The sequence below is a fragment of the Myripristis murdjan genome, chromosome 10 (assembly GCF_902150065.1).
Source record: "Myripristis murdjan chromosome 10, fMyrMur1.1, whole genome shotgun sequence".
In the NCBI taxonomy this organism is placed as follows: domain Eukaryota; kingdom Metazoa; phylum Chordata; class Actinopteri; order Holocentriformes; family Holocentridae; genus Myripristis; species Myripristis murdjan.
This window is the reverse complement of record NC_043989.1, coordinates 12,833,280-12,849,332: the sequence shown is the minus strand read 5'-3', so window position 1 is coordinate 12,849,332 and position 16,053 is coordinate 12,833,280. Positions and strand designations below refer to the sequence as shown.

General features: G+C 41.6%; 2 protein-coding genes across 8 annotated transcripts in view; one reads left to right on the top strand and one right to left on the bottom strand.

Annotated features, from left to right (window-relative positions):
- The window catches only part of elf1 (E74-like ETS transcription factor 1), a 43,578-nt gene extending 36,416 nt beyond the window's left edge, over positions 1–7,162 (top strand). For 5 of the 7 annotated variants that reach the window (XM_030061836.1, XM_030061841.1, XM_030061835.1 and 2 more), the window contains 6 exons: positions 613–720; positions 885–1,046; positions 1,215–1,298; positions 2,005–2,197; positions 2,429–2,791; positions 3,764–7,162. In XM_030061836.1, coding sequence (XP_029917696.1) covers positions 613–720; positions 885–1,046; positions 1,215–1,298; positions 2,005–2,197; positions 2,429–2,791; positions 3,764–4,571 — 1,718 coding nt within the window. In that variant the 3' untranslated portion in view covers positions 4,572–7,162. The remainder of the gene's footprint in view (positions 1–612; positions 721–884; positions 1,047–1,214; positions 1,299–2,004; positions 2,198–2,428; positions 2,792–3,763) is intronic. The other 2 variants (XM_030061842.1, XM_030061840.1) reach the window with 1 other exon arrangement.
- A 7,058-nt stretch (positions 7,163–14,220) lies between these two features.
- Positions 14,221–16,053, bottom strand: part of tnmd (tenomodulin) — a 40,533-nt gene continuing 38,700 nt past the window's right edge. The window contains exon 7 of the mRNA XM_030062182.1: positions 14,221–14,528. Coding sequence (XP_029918042.1) covers positions 14,319–14,528 — 210 coding nt within the window. The 3' untranslated portion in view covers positions 14,221–14,318. The remainder of the gene's footprint in view (positions 14,529–16,053) is intronic.

Sequence of the window (16,053 nt, the reverse complement as noted above, 5' to 3'; positions counted from 1 at the left end):
AGTAAGACACATGCAGGAGAGACTTTTTTCTTAAATTTCTATTTTTATTTGTTTCAGCTGTTTTTATTTGTGCAGCCAGTATAAGCTGTTCTGTCTGTCCCCAAAAATTCTAATTTTAATTTGCATGTGCTCTTGGAGGACACAGCTATAAAGACTGTTGCAGAGTCTGACTGTTGCATCACTTGAGTTAAGCTTTGGTTGGTAAACCACTCGTTTTCTAGGCTGAGGGTGTTTAGCACTGCACCATTTTCTTCATGCATGCTTCCACAAGCACCAATATAGTCAGTTTACCACTGATTACATGCTTGGTTTATACTACTTCATACTACTTGTGATTTTTTGTTGTGTTATGTTTACTATTTCTCAACGTGTAATCCACCAAGGCAAATTCCTTGTATGTGCAGACTTGGCAAATAAAACTAAGTCTGATGTTGCATTTCAGTGTTGATTTTATATATGTCTGTCCCTGCTGCAGATTGTGAAATGATAAAAACTCCATAATTAAAACACAGCCTGAAGATGCTTCACTTACAATACTGAATGTTCTCTTATTCAGGTCAAACATATTTACATATATGGATTTTGTGTTGATGACTGTTTTTGTATGGCCGGTAGAAACAACACCCTCAGGCACAGAGGACAGCATGGAGACCAATGAGGCAGCAGCAGCCCTTCTTAACATGGAGTCTCCAAACAACATTTTGGATGAGAAGCGCATGAGTAAGTTATTTTGCATTGCTAATTTCCCCCTGTTTCTTTGTCAGAAGTGATGAGGAACCATGCCGTTTTGATCCGTCTTTGATCATAAGGCGTTAGATCTGGCGGGAAATGAGAAAGAGTTTTTTGGTCTTTGCCACATTAGTATCTCTCTTGTTTATACTCAGTTCACACCTATGGCACTCTGCTGGAGTCAGAACTGAATTACATCCCTTTGAGACCTGACCATATGGACAGTGGTGGCCTTGATGTATCTCTGGATGATGACACCTCATCTATGGATGAGGTTCCCCAAAAGTGTCCATCCAAACCTCAGAAAAAAACCAAAGGTAATGCTGTTGTCCTTCTCACCTGTGGGGGGCATTGTTAGAGCATAAGAATCGCATCTCTTGCGCCAAAAATTTCAGTGTTCAGCAGCTGACAGTAATGTAGGTAATTGGGTGATTTGACGGTGACCTTTCACCCTAAAATACAATAAACCTCTCTTTGTATCGTAGTGCGCAAGCCGCGAGTGGTGCGTCCCTGCTCCCCTATCAGCACTCCCAGCCTGCCACTCAGGAAGAAGAGCAAGGAGGGCAAAGGTAAGTCTCACTAACTAGTACACTTCTCTGTAATGAGCCAATAAAAAGCAAGGTCGCTCTTCCTCTTGTGTATGTTCTGTGTTTCCTCTTGTGTAGTGTGCAAACAGCAGTCCTCAACCCCTGCAGTCCAGTGGGGTTGAATCTGGGCGAGTTAATTGATGAGGTGATCTCAAAGTGCTGTGTTTCACAGGGAAAGAGAAGTGATTGCGGGCTGGAGGGCACATTGATGCACTACTGATAGAAATACATTAGTTCTGTTAGATGTGGGCCCCCTCTCCGTTGCACCATGCAGTGTGCGACACAGAAAGAGGAGGGGGCTGGGGACAGTGGGTTCAACCGCACACATATACATCACCCTGTCATGGTGTCTGGGATTCAAGTGGCTGCTGGAAGGGTTGCTGTTTTTAACCAATTATGGCCAAAGCAACTTGCAGATTAGAGTAATCTATTGCCAAGCTCAGTATAATTAATTCCCTGCCTAGGTGCACACACATACACACAGGCACCACTGACACAATGCTGGTTGTAAGAGTCAGAGTAGTTTCTGTTGTAATTGCATAGCTGCCATTTTGCATTTGTTAAGTAAAACTCTGAAATGCTAAATGAATTATAGATCTATACAACGCTTCTCCAAGGCAGTACCATTAAGCTCTAATAGACTTGCATGTTAAATACATGAGTTAATTTATTCTCCTTGAAATTGCAGGCAACACCATCTACCTATGGGAGTTCCTCCTGGCTTTACTGCAAGATAAAAACACCTGTCCCAAATACATCAAGTGGACACAACGGGAGAAGGGTATCTTTAAGCTGGTAGACTCTAAAGCTGTGTCCAAACTGTGGGGCAAACACAAGAACAAGCCTGACATGAACTACGAGACCATGGGAAGAGCTCTCAGGTGAGAGGATCATACTGATGAGCACCATGTCTTCAGCTCAGATAACTGAAAACTCCAGGGCATTGTAGGGGCATTGTCATGTCCTGTAGTTCCCACTTAGCATTGGACTCTGTTGACATGATTTTATAGCTTAGTTCATAACCATAATGGCAATTGGAGGAAGTTGTTAATATTTGATGATGAGAACTTCTATAATGTGTTAAAAAGTATTATGTCTGCTTTCTTTTCTAGGTACTACTATCAGAGAGGCATCCTGGCTAAGGTGGAGGGGCAGCGGCTGGTCTACCAGTTCAAGGAGATGCCAAGCGATCTGGTGGTGATTGAGGATGAAGGTACAGCCTCTGATGCCAATTCTGGCTATGGGAGCCAGAGATCTGCCAGCAATGGGCGGTCTATGGTTCGTGGAGGGTCCAAAGGCCATGGGAGGACTCATGGTCAACAGCATGTCTCGGTGAGACAGATGAAGAAAGAGCCAAACGATAATGGTGTGTACCAGGAAGCACATGGCGGACAGGCTGAGCAGCTCCCTCAGAACGTCCATATGTTGCAGCCCAACCAGGGGACAGCCATTTCAGCTCCAGCACAATCTGTGAGGTAGGACATTTGCAAGAGGACTATATATTCTTGGGAGGTAGTGTACACAGTCTCTTATATTAGAGGTTTCTCTGCTGGGATCTAGGAACCCCAGAGGTCTTTTTAGAGTGGTCCTCAAAATGAGGAATAGTTCACTGTCACTGCATCTTGGTCCATTAAAATTTCACACAATGGGAGAGGACACTGTGTAAGATTAACTTCTGATGACAGGCTTCATGTTTTTACCTACAGTGCAACACAAATCTTTTCAGACCGGGGTCCCGCAGACAAATCCTTTATCAAATGGGGGCTCTATTGTGTAAAGCATATCTGTCTGGGCTTCCTTGACATGAACCGCTTTAGGAACCCCTGACATATACCACAAACACAGTCTGAGCCAAATAATGTGCTCACACACACGTACGCACACATGCACACACACATACACTTGTCCTTGAAAGTCACATAATATCCGAGTGACTCAGCCTTGTTTCCAGCAGTCTCTCTGTCAACCTTTTATTAATGGTTATCATCTTAAAGGGAATTCCATTCCCGGCAGAAACCTTGTATCTACAAAAAGTCAGTTTTCAGAAAGTGAAACTGGTTCAGTTTTCCTTTGATGCATGTGTATTTCCAATGTATTAGCAATGGTCTGGCTTTTCTCATGACTAATGAACACTGACCACATTTAGAAGACAAAACAATCGTAAATAAAGATTTCTGCAGGGCAGCAACTGTCAATGTACAACATTGTATTAATGTAGGAAGTGCTTCTGTTTAGGATCATAACCATATACTGTAGAAACTTTCTGTGTGCAGGCCAAGAGAATTCAAGAGGGCTTCACTCAAGATAAATTTTTGTCTATATTTGTAGTGTTACTAGCTGAATACTCAAGTACAGCAGTACTGTAAAAGAACATGAAGAGGCTGTTGATGACATGAATAGCTATTCAATTGAGTGATTCTCAAAGCTATCCATTTTCTTTTTTTAAGGACCATCAATGCTCCTACATCAGTTCCCATGGTCCTAACATCCCCCAGCTCACTCCAGTCTGTGCCCCTCACCACTGTTCTGGCCAACGGGGACTCCAGCCACTCCTCTCCTCCTCGGGTAATACTCCACACCTTACCCTCTACCACAGGAGGTGGCAAGGATTTGCTTACCATCCAGGCAGCCTCTCTAGCTACTGGGGCCAGCAACCTCCAGGACAGCCTTCGCCAGCAGCTCCTGGTCACCAGCCTGGGCTCCTCCACCGCCTCCTCCCTCTCTTCGTGCACCTCCCCTACGGGAGTCATCAGCTCCACGGCTTCCAGTCTTAATGGTCTCCCCCGCCTGGTTACCCTCAACACAACCAGTGGGCAGACCATGGTGGCACAGCAGCCTGGTACCGTAATTGCCACTGTGCTCAAGTCCAGCGACCTCCATGGGCTGCAGGTCAAAGAGGAGATCCTGGACCCCAACTACTTCCAGTCATTGGTCAATAGTGATCCATCACTGATGGCTAATACCTTTGCAAAAGAAGAGATGGAGGCAGGAGAAGCAGAGCTGAATTATAGGACTGTTATCATTGACACCAGTCAAAGTCAGGGGCAGGAATCTGGCGGCGAAACCACAGTTAATGGACACTTTTCCCAGAGTAGCAGCCCCAGTGAGGGCCTCACCCCTGTGGAGGAGCTGGAGGTGCGTGGGGAAATGTCCCTGCAGCCTGAGCAGGGAGTCAAGGGCCTGCAGGAGCTGCCACTGTCTGTCCAACTCCCTGTAAACTTTATCCAGATAAAGACAGAGCCCACAGAAGTATAGGGCTACAGGACTCTCCGATACTGGGTTAAATGAAAACAGCAATTGAATAATTTTTCATAACAGACTTTCGTTTTCCTACCATAATTATCTGATCAAAGATCAGAGCAAGGGATATTGCAGTGTGTTGCTCTTAAAGGGTGGTCAATTTGGCCTCAGAATTTTTTGTTTACTCACAAATTTTGTGACTATGTGCCTAATTTTGAACATTAAGGGAGCATTCAGTTTTTCAGAAATGTTATTAGTCAGAACTGGGATTATCTTCTGTAGACACAGCCCTCACCACACACACACACACACACACACACAAACACACGCACGCACACGCGTGCGCACGCATGCACACACACACACACACACACACACACACACATACAAATCGTACCCTCTAGGAAAACAGCCATTAGAATTACCAGGGATCCCTGTACCAAATGTGCCAGTTAGACTAGTAATTTTCTTATCTGCAGATCTCACTGGACTGGTAGCGATGCTCACAGAGACTATTGCTCCAAATCGGACAATGCGACAAACCAAAAACAGCCAAATGGTGCAGTGAAATGAGACTTGAGATAACGTGTGTGGTTTTTCCTTTCTTTATTTTTTTTAACCACACACCAGTTTGCCTTCCCAGGCATGAGGGATGGATGCAATGTCAGAGTTTAACTGAAGAGTGCCTTACAGGAAGTTCAAACAGCTCGAGACTCTTTCTTGGAAATGTCTGGGAAAGCATAAAATGGACTGATGATTTTTCATACTCTTTGATTTTTGAGACCTTATTACTCCTTTATTTTCATATAGACAAAAAGGTATGCATTTCCTTCTATTACTCCCGGCCTTAAAACACTGTGTTACTATGGAAATGGGCATTTTCTGTCTACCAAGGACAGTCCAATATCAGACCTGTTTGTATATAGCTGCAGACCTGAGGCAGAGCAAGATAGAGAGGGAGGAATGGAGAGAGAAAGAGAATACACAGGATGAAATAGATTGTATCAGCCTCTGCTACAGAGGCTTGTATCTTCGAGGTTTAAATCCTGTTTTATATGAAATGGAATATATATATGAATATATATATATATATATATATACATATAATATACAATTGAGATTCAATTTTAAGGCCGCAATGAATTTATTTATTTTGTGAATTTCTAAATTCTGTATAAAAAAGGCACATTTGTTTTTCTTTTTAATATGTAAACGAGGGAATATTTCAAAGAATATGAAAATAATACCAGGAAACTTATTTGGTAGGTTTTTTTTAAGACCAACATTTTTTTTTTTCATTTGTAAAGCATTCCATATATTAAAATTTGGTATTTCCACAGTTTTTGGACTCAAGTGCTCAGTGCAGCATCATTATCATATTATTATCCTTGTAGATATCTTCCGTTGTGTGTCGGATTTAAATTTGTATTACATGTGCTTTGAATCTGTTTTCAGCGGACATACCTCTTTACCCTTTTCAACAGTCCAGCAGAAGGGGCTATGCAGCAAAATATGTCCTGTTGTGCTTTATAGCCCTTCAATTATCAGTATCTACAGTGTCAATCAGCATCTGCTTGAAATCAGATCTTAACTCTGTTTGGTTATTTCTTTATTTGGTATAATGACTCATCAATGCTGTTTTCTATGATGCATTTGCAATTCTGGTGCTCTCCTCTCCTCTCCTGCTCTTTGGCCAGTTGAGTCTGGGCTTTCTTTATTTCTTTGTCCCACTTTGTTAAGGACCTCTCAGGCTAGACGTCTGATTGGCCCTGAAGTCCTACTGGAGCTGAAGCCATATTGATCGTGAGTGCTATCATGGCTAAATTGGTTGTATTTTCACCGGGGCTGGAGCTGCAGAGTGAGGACAGTCAGACACGCTGACCTCCATCTGCCCTAGCACCTGAGGACAGGAGTTAAAACATAATTCTGGGTGTTTTCAACCTGGACCTTATTTTCCTAGCTTTAGCCATCATGACAATTGATTTTGTTCAATATTTTGTCACTTACTTTGCCGTAGAACTTTAAATATCCTCAGTTCATGAACACACTGCTCTCCAATACACACTCAAAGGGCAAAGCAAGATCCAGCACTCGACAATAGCACTCAGATAAACTATTGCGTTATTGCCCTTTCTACACAATAACCTTTATCATTATTTAAAGCTCAGAGGAACACTGAAGGTTTAGGCTCCTATTTTCAGTGTTTTGCCGAGATTACAGTGGAAAAAAGTCAGCATAAACACACGGCAGTAACAGGTCTTGAAATAGCTTTGATTGAACAATTATCATGACATTTAAGTAATAACTGTCCATTTGATACTTTATAGTGTTGCTCACCTGCTTCTGTATTTCCTTAGTTGGTCTTCCGCCGTTCTGATGTGTTTTAATCGCTTTTTGGTCAACTGTTGCCGCTTGCTTTGGCCTTTGAGTGTGTAATGGAGAGTTTGCACTTAAGCAACATAAAGCTCTACACTGAAGTAATATGACAAAATTTTAAATACATTAAATGCTCATGTTCATTGGAAAAAAAAAAAAAAAACAACAACTTGGAAAATAAAGAAAATAAAGCCCAGGTTGAAAATAACCAGGATTATCCTTTAAATGTCGCTTTACAACCCCATGTTAGCCAAAGGGCTCTATGTTTTCACTGGCATTCTGAATGTATACACACTGTACAAGTACATGGTTATGCAAAATTGTGACAATCAGTAACTGTGCTGGGTTACATCACTTCATTGCATTGAAATCCAACTGCATGATAGACTTTGGATGGGGATCAAGCAGCTTTTTTTTGGCTGAGGCTTACTTTGTATATATTTTTGTTTCTGCCTTGGTTATTCTTTGAAGCACTGTTGTCTGTGAGATGCTGAGGTATGTCCACTGCTTCTTTCTGCCTTGTAAGGTTTTTTTTTTGTTGTTGTTTTTGTCATGGGTTGTAAATGGACTCCCTTATGCTGAATATAGGATAGATTTTTAAGGAAAATCAATGTAATAAAAGAAATCCTCACTGAAATGTGATATATTTTCTTTGTTTTGCTATCGAAAAACGAGCTGACAAAGCGCTGTGATGTAGCGAGCCACGGTAAACAGATAAATGTCAAATGACACTTTTTAAAATTAAACTGCCTCTCATTTGTCTTCCTTGTTAGCGTGAATTAACAAGCAAGATGAACTCGCACATGCACCAGTATCTCACAGTACTGGCAGTCCAGAGGAGAAACAAGCTGCTCCCAATCATATTGTCACTTTTGGGTGAAAACCTCCTGACACCAATTTCGGTGATGTTCATGTTCAAACTTGAATTGAAGGATTGCATGCCCCCGTTTTGTTGGAAAATTGGGAACTAGGTTTATGAAACCTTTTCAAAACCAGTTAGATAAACTCAGCCAATGGCCATCAAGCTAAAAAAAAAAAAAATTAGGCTTGTTTTTAATTCATGAACAATTCTCTTTTTCCCCTTAGGACAGCAAAATGAAACCAAATATTTATCACATCCATTTTCTTACGCTAAACCAACTGCAAGATGCGTAAACAAATATTACAACAAATAACCAAACAATCAGGAATTTCTTCTTTTCAACCAGTGCAACAAACGGTGTCCTCCACACTAACAAATGAAAACAATCAGGTTGGTTTATAGGTGCTATAGAAAATACTGGAAACAGCTGGCTTCAAGGGGTTACTGGGTCAATTTGCCTTTACTGTTCAGATAATGGGACTGAAGTGCTTTTTGCTTTGAAAATTCAGAGCCATATTGTCAGGCTGCGCAGTGTTCAGGGGCAGTCGACAACATGGCATTTGAAGAGAAGGGAAAAAGCTACTGTAGAAAACTGGAATGGAGCCATTATCAGGCCAGAGACTGATTGGACTGTACTTAAGAGCCCTGCTCCTCCAGTTGCCGGGTGGGTGGATGAATACATTAGCATGTGACATGCCCAGAGCTGCGGACAGCCGAGCCTGTCACCGTGGTCTGCCGAGTGAAGGTATGTGTGCCTCTCTGTGTTGAGAGGTGGAGGGGTTACACTAGTTTGTATTGAGGCTGTGTGAGTGTGTGTGTGTGTGTGTGTGTGTGTTTGGGGGGGGGGGGGGTAAGGTCTGCTGAGAGAGTCTGTCTGGCAGCTGGGCTTGTCTAGTGTGCCTAGCCTTCACTCTCAACACCCACACACACACAGATGTGTACCACACAATCCAACCTTGCCATGGGGTCAACACACACACACACACACACACACACAGAGAGAGAGAGAGAAAACAAGACAAGAAGTTCAGTGACAACCACAGCCACCGCCACAGCCTTCATCACACAACCAGACTCCCCCGATGCTTTGCAGAAGACCCAGTATCAGCATTTTGAAGGGAATAATACACAGCGAGCGACAAACAACCTTCAAAAGCGTCTAAATAGAGATGTCGTTTTACTGTTCAGTGGCTCATCGGAAGTCTGCCATATGGCAGGAGGAGATTGTAATGGATTACAAAAATAATGAAAGGCTACTAACAGAGTTGCAAAGTCGGTGCTATTCCTTGGTTAGTGAGTCAGAGGCCCTGAAGAGAGAGTGAGAGCAGGGCCCTGGGAGAGGAGGACTATTTCTGTGTCGCCTGCAGCCACTGACACAGCGCAAGTGTTTACTGCTGTGCCATGCTGCCTCTCACAGTGGGAGCAGTTGAAGGATGACGGCTGACATTATTGTGCCTCCAGCCCATAGCAGGAATGGTACAGGGAGAGATTATTTAACTATCAGATCACCAGACTGACTGCAACATTACAGGAGAAAATGAGTTGGTGTCTGTGGTCTCGTGGCTATTGCAGCAAGGCAGTCTGTTTACCTTGACAAGCCTGCACCCAAGGTTAGATATAAATGGACCCCTCACCTCTAAAATTCAAAGATTTTCTCATGGAAGCAGCAGTAAATATGTTTAAAGATAGAAGGTGTGGCAGGGCTTTCAATTGTGAAGCCTCAAAAAAAAAAAAAAAAAAAAGCATTGGTCTCTTGTTTGAAATTGGTGTGTCTGTGGACGCAGTACACCTCTTGCTCCACAAGATGGCACTGGTAATACATGCCTGCTGAGCGCCGCCTGCACCACTGTCTGCCATGCAGGGAACCGTTCCTTCAGGTCACTAATCTAAATACAGACACTCCTCATACATTGGTTTTCACTCTCTCCCCCACCAGAATAGCAACTCATAGATCTAAATGGATGAGCAATACTTGAAATGAAAATAAACAGCTGGAAGTTAAGTTTCCCTGCATTTTTGATAAGTAACAAAAGGAATTAATTCACTTGTGAACTTAAATGATAGTGGCCATTCCTAAGGCCAGGTAGACAAAATCCTTTGAACTGTGCTAACCTGCAAGATGCACAGTATCTCTGTATATCCTGCAGAGCATTCGTTGATCGGCTCCCCTGCTCATCAAAACAACCATAAACAAGTGCTGCGGGGGATTTTCCTAGACAGTGCATGAAATATATGAAAAACTTGGGAAGGGCCTCATTTGAAGTGAGATTTTCTTGTTGGCTTATCCCATCATTCCATTTATAAAGAGAAGTCCCACTGTCACAGGATTATGAATCTCCTTTATATCTAAAATTGCCGGTGTTGAATCTGGTCATATATTAAAGGCGCCCTGTTATAGGAATGTACATTTTCCTCTTTTTATATATCTGTCTATGACCAAAGATGATTTAAAAGAGACACTGATAAAACTTGATTTTGTATCATTTGTTGAAGGTGCGCTATGCAAAATCACCACGGCTCAGTTTAAGTCAGACTATTTGAGACTCAGCTGACAACAAAAAAGTCAAATAAGCACCATTTAAGCACCAGGTAGTTGAGTCTACAAGGTTCCCATCACCAACCCTAATCATCGACAAATTATTTGCTTATTCTACGTTTTTAAGTGAGAGGGTAAAGGTTCTCACTTAAATCAATCCTTGTTCATTTTTGCATAGTGCAGGGTGACTGCACATTTCCAACAAATTTATTTTTTTTCAGTTGACGACTATTACCAGCCAACACATCAGAATTATCCTTGGCCTTGACTGTCTCACCTCAATAAGTATTTGCAGATTTCTATAAATTCATTTCATAAACTTTTATCTAAACTATGTGAATTTGCAAAGACACCAAGACCTATAGTAGATACTTTTTACAGCACACAGCGATGGGAGAGTGATCAACTTGTTGGTTTCACATGGATGCCGTTATGACACCCGTCCTCCGTCTTGATGCGTGTACACAGCTCCTCACAACCTAATTGTCAGATGGATGTGTACTAAAGTTTGTCTTTCATGGTTGGTGCAGGACTTTTGTCCCAGCAGGGTTGAAAAAAAAAACTCTGAGGGAGCCAGCTGTAATAGCTGTATCAGCCTCTCCAGTCAGGGTGAGCCATCCCATTCAAAACGACTCTCAAGGCTCCCATGGCAATTTACTCTCGCGACTACAAAAGCCTCCTGAGTGTCTTCAGAGACCTTGCAAGATAGACTCTAACAACTAACAGCATCTTATATAAACTAACAGTTTATACCGTTTCCCAACTCTGCAGCAAAAGCAACCTGACTGTATCAGTTTTAATAAACACTACACTGTTTGATGAGATAAGGGGAGAAATAGTGAGAAATGAAATACATATCAGCGCTGATTTTATGAACTTTTCAGCACTGCCTTAAGGGCTTGGCAGTACCCTTGTCAGTTTATCTGAAGTATGTTTGCAATTATTGCCTTTGTTAACTCATGCCACTATTTTTTACTTGACACATTGCTTTAGGCCATTGACATTATTGATTTAAAAATACAATATAGTTGCAGTCTGAACTCCACCATTATGAACATATTCATAAATAATTTACATACAATAATACGTTTTGCCCTCATTTCCACAGAATCCACTTCATTGCCAGATATTATTGATATCAGTGACATTATTATTACACTGAGCCAAAAGTCACAGCATGTCAATATTAGGAGTTATTTCTATGGTTAGAAACACTTGTAGCCAAGACAAATATACCCTGAAACTGCATGACATACCAAGTGGAGTTAGTCCACAGATCAGAGGTGGAGTTTATGGGCACTATTTTGGGCTTTAGTGAGTTGGGTGTTTTATCTTATACAGTGTCTACTCTTGAGATTGCACAGGTTCAGTTCAGTGCTTGTAAATAAGGGACGTATGTACTTGATTAAAAAAAAAAGTTAGTGGTGAAACTTACTGGTTAGGACATTGATGATTATGTGTTTTGAAACCTAACCCGTTTCACTACTTCACATACGGCAGAGCATTCAAACGCCTTTACGATTCTCCATATCCTCGCTTCATCTCTCTTCAAAAGAGGAGACACCTTCACTTTCACAGTGTGGAAGTTGCGGTGTTTGTTGTAAATGCCGTTCCAGTCACAAACAACCAATATTCACTTTTACAGTTAAAGCCAGGGAGGGCTTCAACTGAGAGCTCTATTCTATTTTACACTGCCTCCTCTACCCAGTAATGACTACAAACATATTCTCTTAGCTTACTTTTAAAATAACCTTTGTTTTAGGGTATTTTTTAAAATGTTTTTTTTTTTTTTTTTCCCGCCTGATTTGAACTGCACAAGTTAATATCTAAATCCTTTGCTTGCTTGCCAGAACCTTTGCACTTTGACTTGTATGTATTACCTTTAGTCTCTTTGTAAAGCACATTGAATTGCCATGCTATATGAAATGTGCTATATAAATAAAGTTACCTTGCCTTGCCATTTAAGATACATCTATTCTATTCTTTTCTATTTTATATAGTATATACAGTACTTTATGCTATGCTGTTACTGTAATGCGATTTTATACTGTACTGTCCTATAATATGGTGTATAATTCACTACTATATGCTATGCTATACTTACTATAATACTATACCATACTGAAAATTACTCTATAGTAATTAAATTTTTCATTTGTGGTAAAGTAGCAGCTGTTCTCTGCTAAGCTAAAGCTGGAATTCGGGATTTACAAATTTTCTCCCCCTCCCCTCTGGCAAATGACAAATATTTGATATCCGGCCTACAGCAAAGCCTCCAACCCAATCGTATACTTAGACCAGGAAATTTGACTTTCAAAGACTGCAACTTTTGTCATGAAATCAGGCAACAACATCATATACACTGCTTGCATATTAGCCACATTAGCCAATAAGTATTTTCAGTGTAGCTCTTTGGGGAGGCTGGCATGGTAACGCTAACTGGCTGACAAACCTCACCTGCCCGGAAACTTCCAGCCGTGGTCTTTGGGATGTGTCTCTAACCATGGCAATACTGTAAACTGACATTGTGTAAACTGACTCCTAATAGTCCAAATAAATAAAATAGCTGCTCATTAGTGGAGAAAGAAAAAATCCTGGGTTCTAGCTTTAAGAGGATGTGTCTGGCCGCTAGTGAAATCCGGCTACAGTCATGTGGGGAGGCATGCAGGACAGGAACAACACATGCATCTTTGATACACAGGAGTCTCTCAGGTGAGACGACAGAGACAATCATAGCATAAATTGCTGTCTTTCCTTGCCAAGACACACTTCATGTCATTTGATGCTAAATGTTTGTGGTTTGCAGATATATATACACACGGACAGAGAGGAAGAGAGGATTATGTGTACGGTCTGGACTGCATGAGATTCAAAGCCACGCCACAGGTGAAGTGCACGAGCAGCTGGCCAGCAAATGTAGCGGGGGATTGTTTCTTTCAGGAAAATCATATTGCATCATGTAGCCACTCAAAGAACCGAGCCACGACACGGACATTTCACAAAAGAGGGAATCAGAGATTATTCATACAATTCAATTTTAATTGCTTAAAATTAGGAAAAGAGATTCAAATGTAAGGAGAAAGGACGTTACAATGTAAAGAAAGCTCTATATTTTTGTCTCCCTTTTTTTTAAACTTTTGAATATCTCATGAATCTTGAATGCTCTTGAATATCTAACCACTATGATGACAGAACAATCAATTACATATGCTACTTCCTTGCTTATCTCTGGCAATTGGCAGAGAATTATTTCAACCCGACAGCTTGAGATGTGTTGTTACCGATTAAATTACCTTCACCACACTCGCTCTGGTCCTGAAATAAGCAAAGACAAAACTGTTTGAACTGTAGCACCATTGAACACATTTTTGTGATTGCAATTATAGTGAAAACAATGCAGCATAAAACAACAGTAATTACATCAAAAAAGGACTGTTGAGTTAAATCAGAGTGAAGAGGTGGATCTGTGAATGTTTAATTATAAATCTTGGCTCAACATGATACCATAAACAGAAAGAGGATATATTTAATTAAATGACTATGATATCTGTAGAGGTGATAGCTTTACTAAAACAGATGTACAATTGTGCTATATACACATTTTTTTTTTTTTACGCTACAGTAAAATGTCAAAGCTAGACAGACAGCACTGATATAGTTCCTTTTAAAACACGTTCATGATGACATGGTGAAGCCTAAATTGCACCCAGTGCACAGATTAACACAGCTAGGATACAAACTGATTAAATGGCAGTCAGAAAAAATGAGACACTTCTTCACAACCTTTTAAGAAAGAATCAAAAAGCTGCAAACTCCATTTAGACTGTTAAGACAGAATAATAGTCAATGCGCCCATTTTCAGATTGGATAATAATTGTGTGCAGTGGATCTTTTTTTGGTTTCACAAGTGTCTGGAATATTTATCAGTCGACACAACACAGCACAACACAACACAACACGTATCGTACCCAGACAGCACACATCCCGTTCAGATCCTCCCCAGCATACGGGCGATCCACCAGTTGCAGGGCATGACAATTTGACAGATGACACGGCCTCCTTGGTAGTAGTATGGCCAAGGGTTGAAACCACCCAGGGGTTCGTGGTAGCGCCGGCAATAGCGGTAACCACGGCGACAGTACTGGCAGCAATAGCCGTTCTCATCCAGACGGTTATCCAGTTCAATTCCGACATCTCTCTGCAAAGGACACAGGATAGGGCAGGGTCACAACCACACATATGACAAATGCCAGTTTCCCCAAGGCAAGGGCAGAGACAGAGGATTCGACGGTGTGAATTGATGAGCCTGCTTTGCTTGTAGGTCAGGAGAATGTATGAAAAAAACTAAACACAAGTGAAAAGATCAGAATTGATGTCTCTGGAAATGTGATGGCAAAGTTGTGCCATGCTTGATGACTCTGACAAAGAGATCACGATAGCGGTGAAAGTGGGCTGCCTTGATTTAAGCTTCAGGAGCATAAAACATAATATAATACCCTTGACCTTTCTATTATGCCGGAGGTAGCTCTACTCGTGGCTGCACCGTGCTCCATCTCTGATCCCAGCATTCTCTGCCCCTCTACCAGGGCCATCTTCAATCAAAGGGACTCTGAAGTTGTTGGTTACCAGCATAATTACACTATTTCTTTCATCTCTGACCTCCTACTCCCTCGGCTGCAGCCCACACTCCATACCAAAATGGCTGCCCCGCCTCCATTACAGCATTCAAATTAGAGCTCCCCATGTCTCGGCGCCCTCCCTCTGACCTTGACTTTAAGTGCATAGCACATTCCTAAAGCAATTAGCAGAGTAATGATCGTCTAACAAGGATCCTTTCATTTGCTCTCACTGGCTGCCTCTGAATTTATAGAGGAGCCAAATGAAACCCAAACGAAAGGTAAATTGGGTAGAATTAATGGCCCTTGGATTTTTCCATTGTGCTGGTTGGTTCATGGCCTCTCTAGACTCGTGGGGCTGAGTGTCATGCCTTTGATCAAGAGCAACTCCAAATGGGGTTCGGAGAAGTGCCACTTAACTCACCCGACTAGTTGAGGACACCGGCTGCCCTCAGAATGCATTTGACCACATTTCAATCTACTGTAGTAAATGAATCCCCTGAGACAATCCGGCACTGTCTCGTTAAACAGCATGGATGCGAGAGTCAATGGCCTCCTCGTCCCTCACATCCAGAACAACTGGCGTAATACTCTGCAGTGCTTAGTCTGAGTCAGCTACTTGCAATAGCGTGGAACAAAACACAAATCCACTGTAGGGAATAGAAATGTGAGCAAATTGTTTCAGCCTGGTCTTTTAAGAGGACAGGACCCATAGGAACACCGAGCAGAATCCCTGTAGTCCTCCTCTACATTAAGTATGGGAGTCAGGGCGTTTGTTGCAGCCACTCTTGTAGTTAAAGGTAGCGGGTAGTCACTTACGACAATTTAGAGAAATGTCATTTGCTGTTGACCACCATCATCTGACAGTAATTTTACAATCATAGCACATATGCAATCACTAACTTGTGATGCTGGACTCGCATGTATTCTGTGTCATGATAAATTGAGTAAAATTACATACTCGTAAGACATACTTACAACACGGAGAAAAAGAGAGAGAGAGCTGATATGTAAAGTGTGTTTGATTTATTACTCTGACAAGTGCAGGTAGGCTATTAATGATTTATTGTTTCAGTCAAGTTTCAGGTCATCAGCTTCCAGGCAACA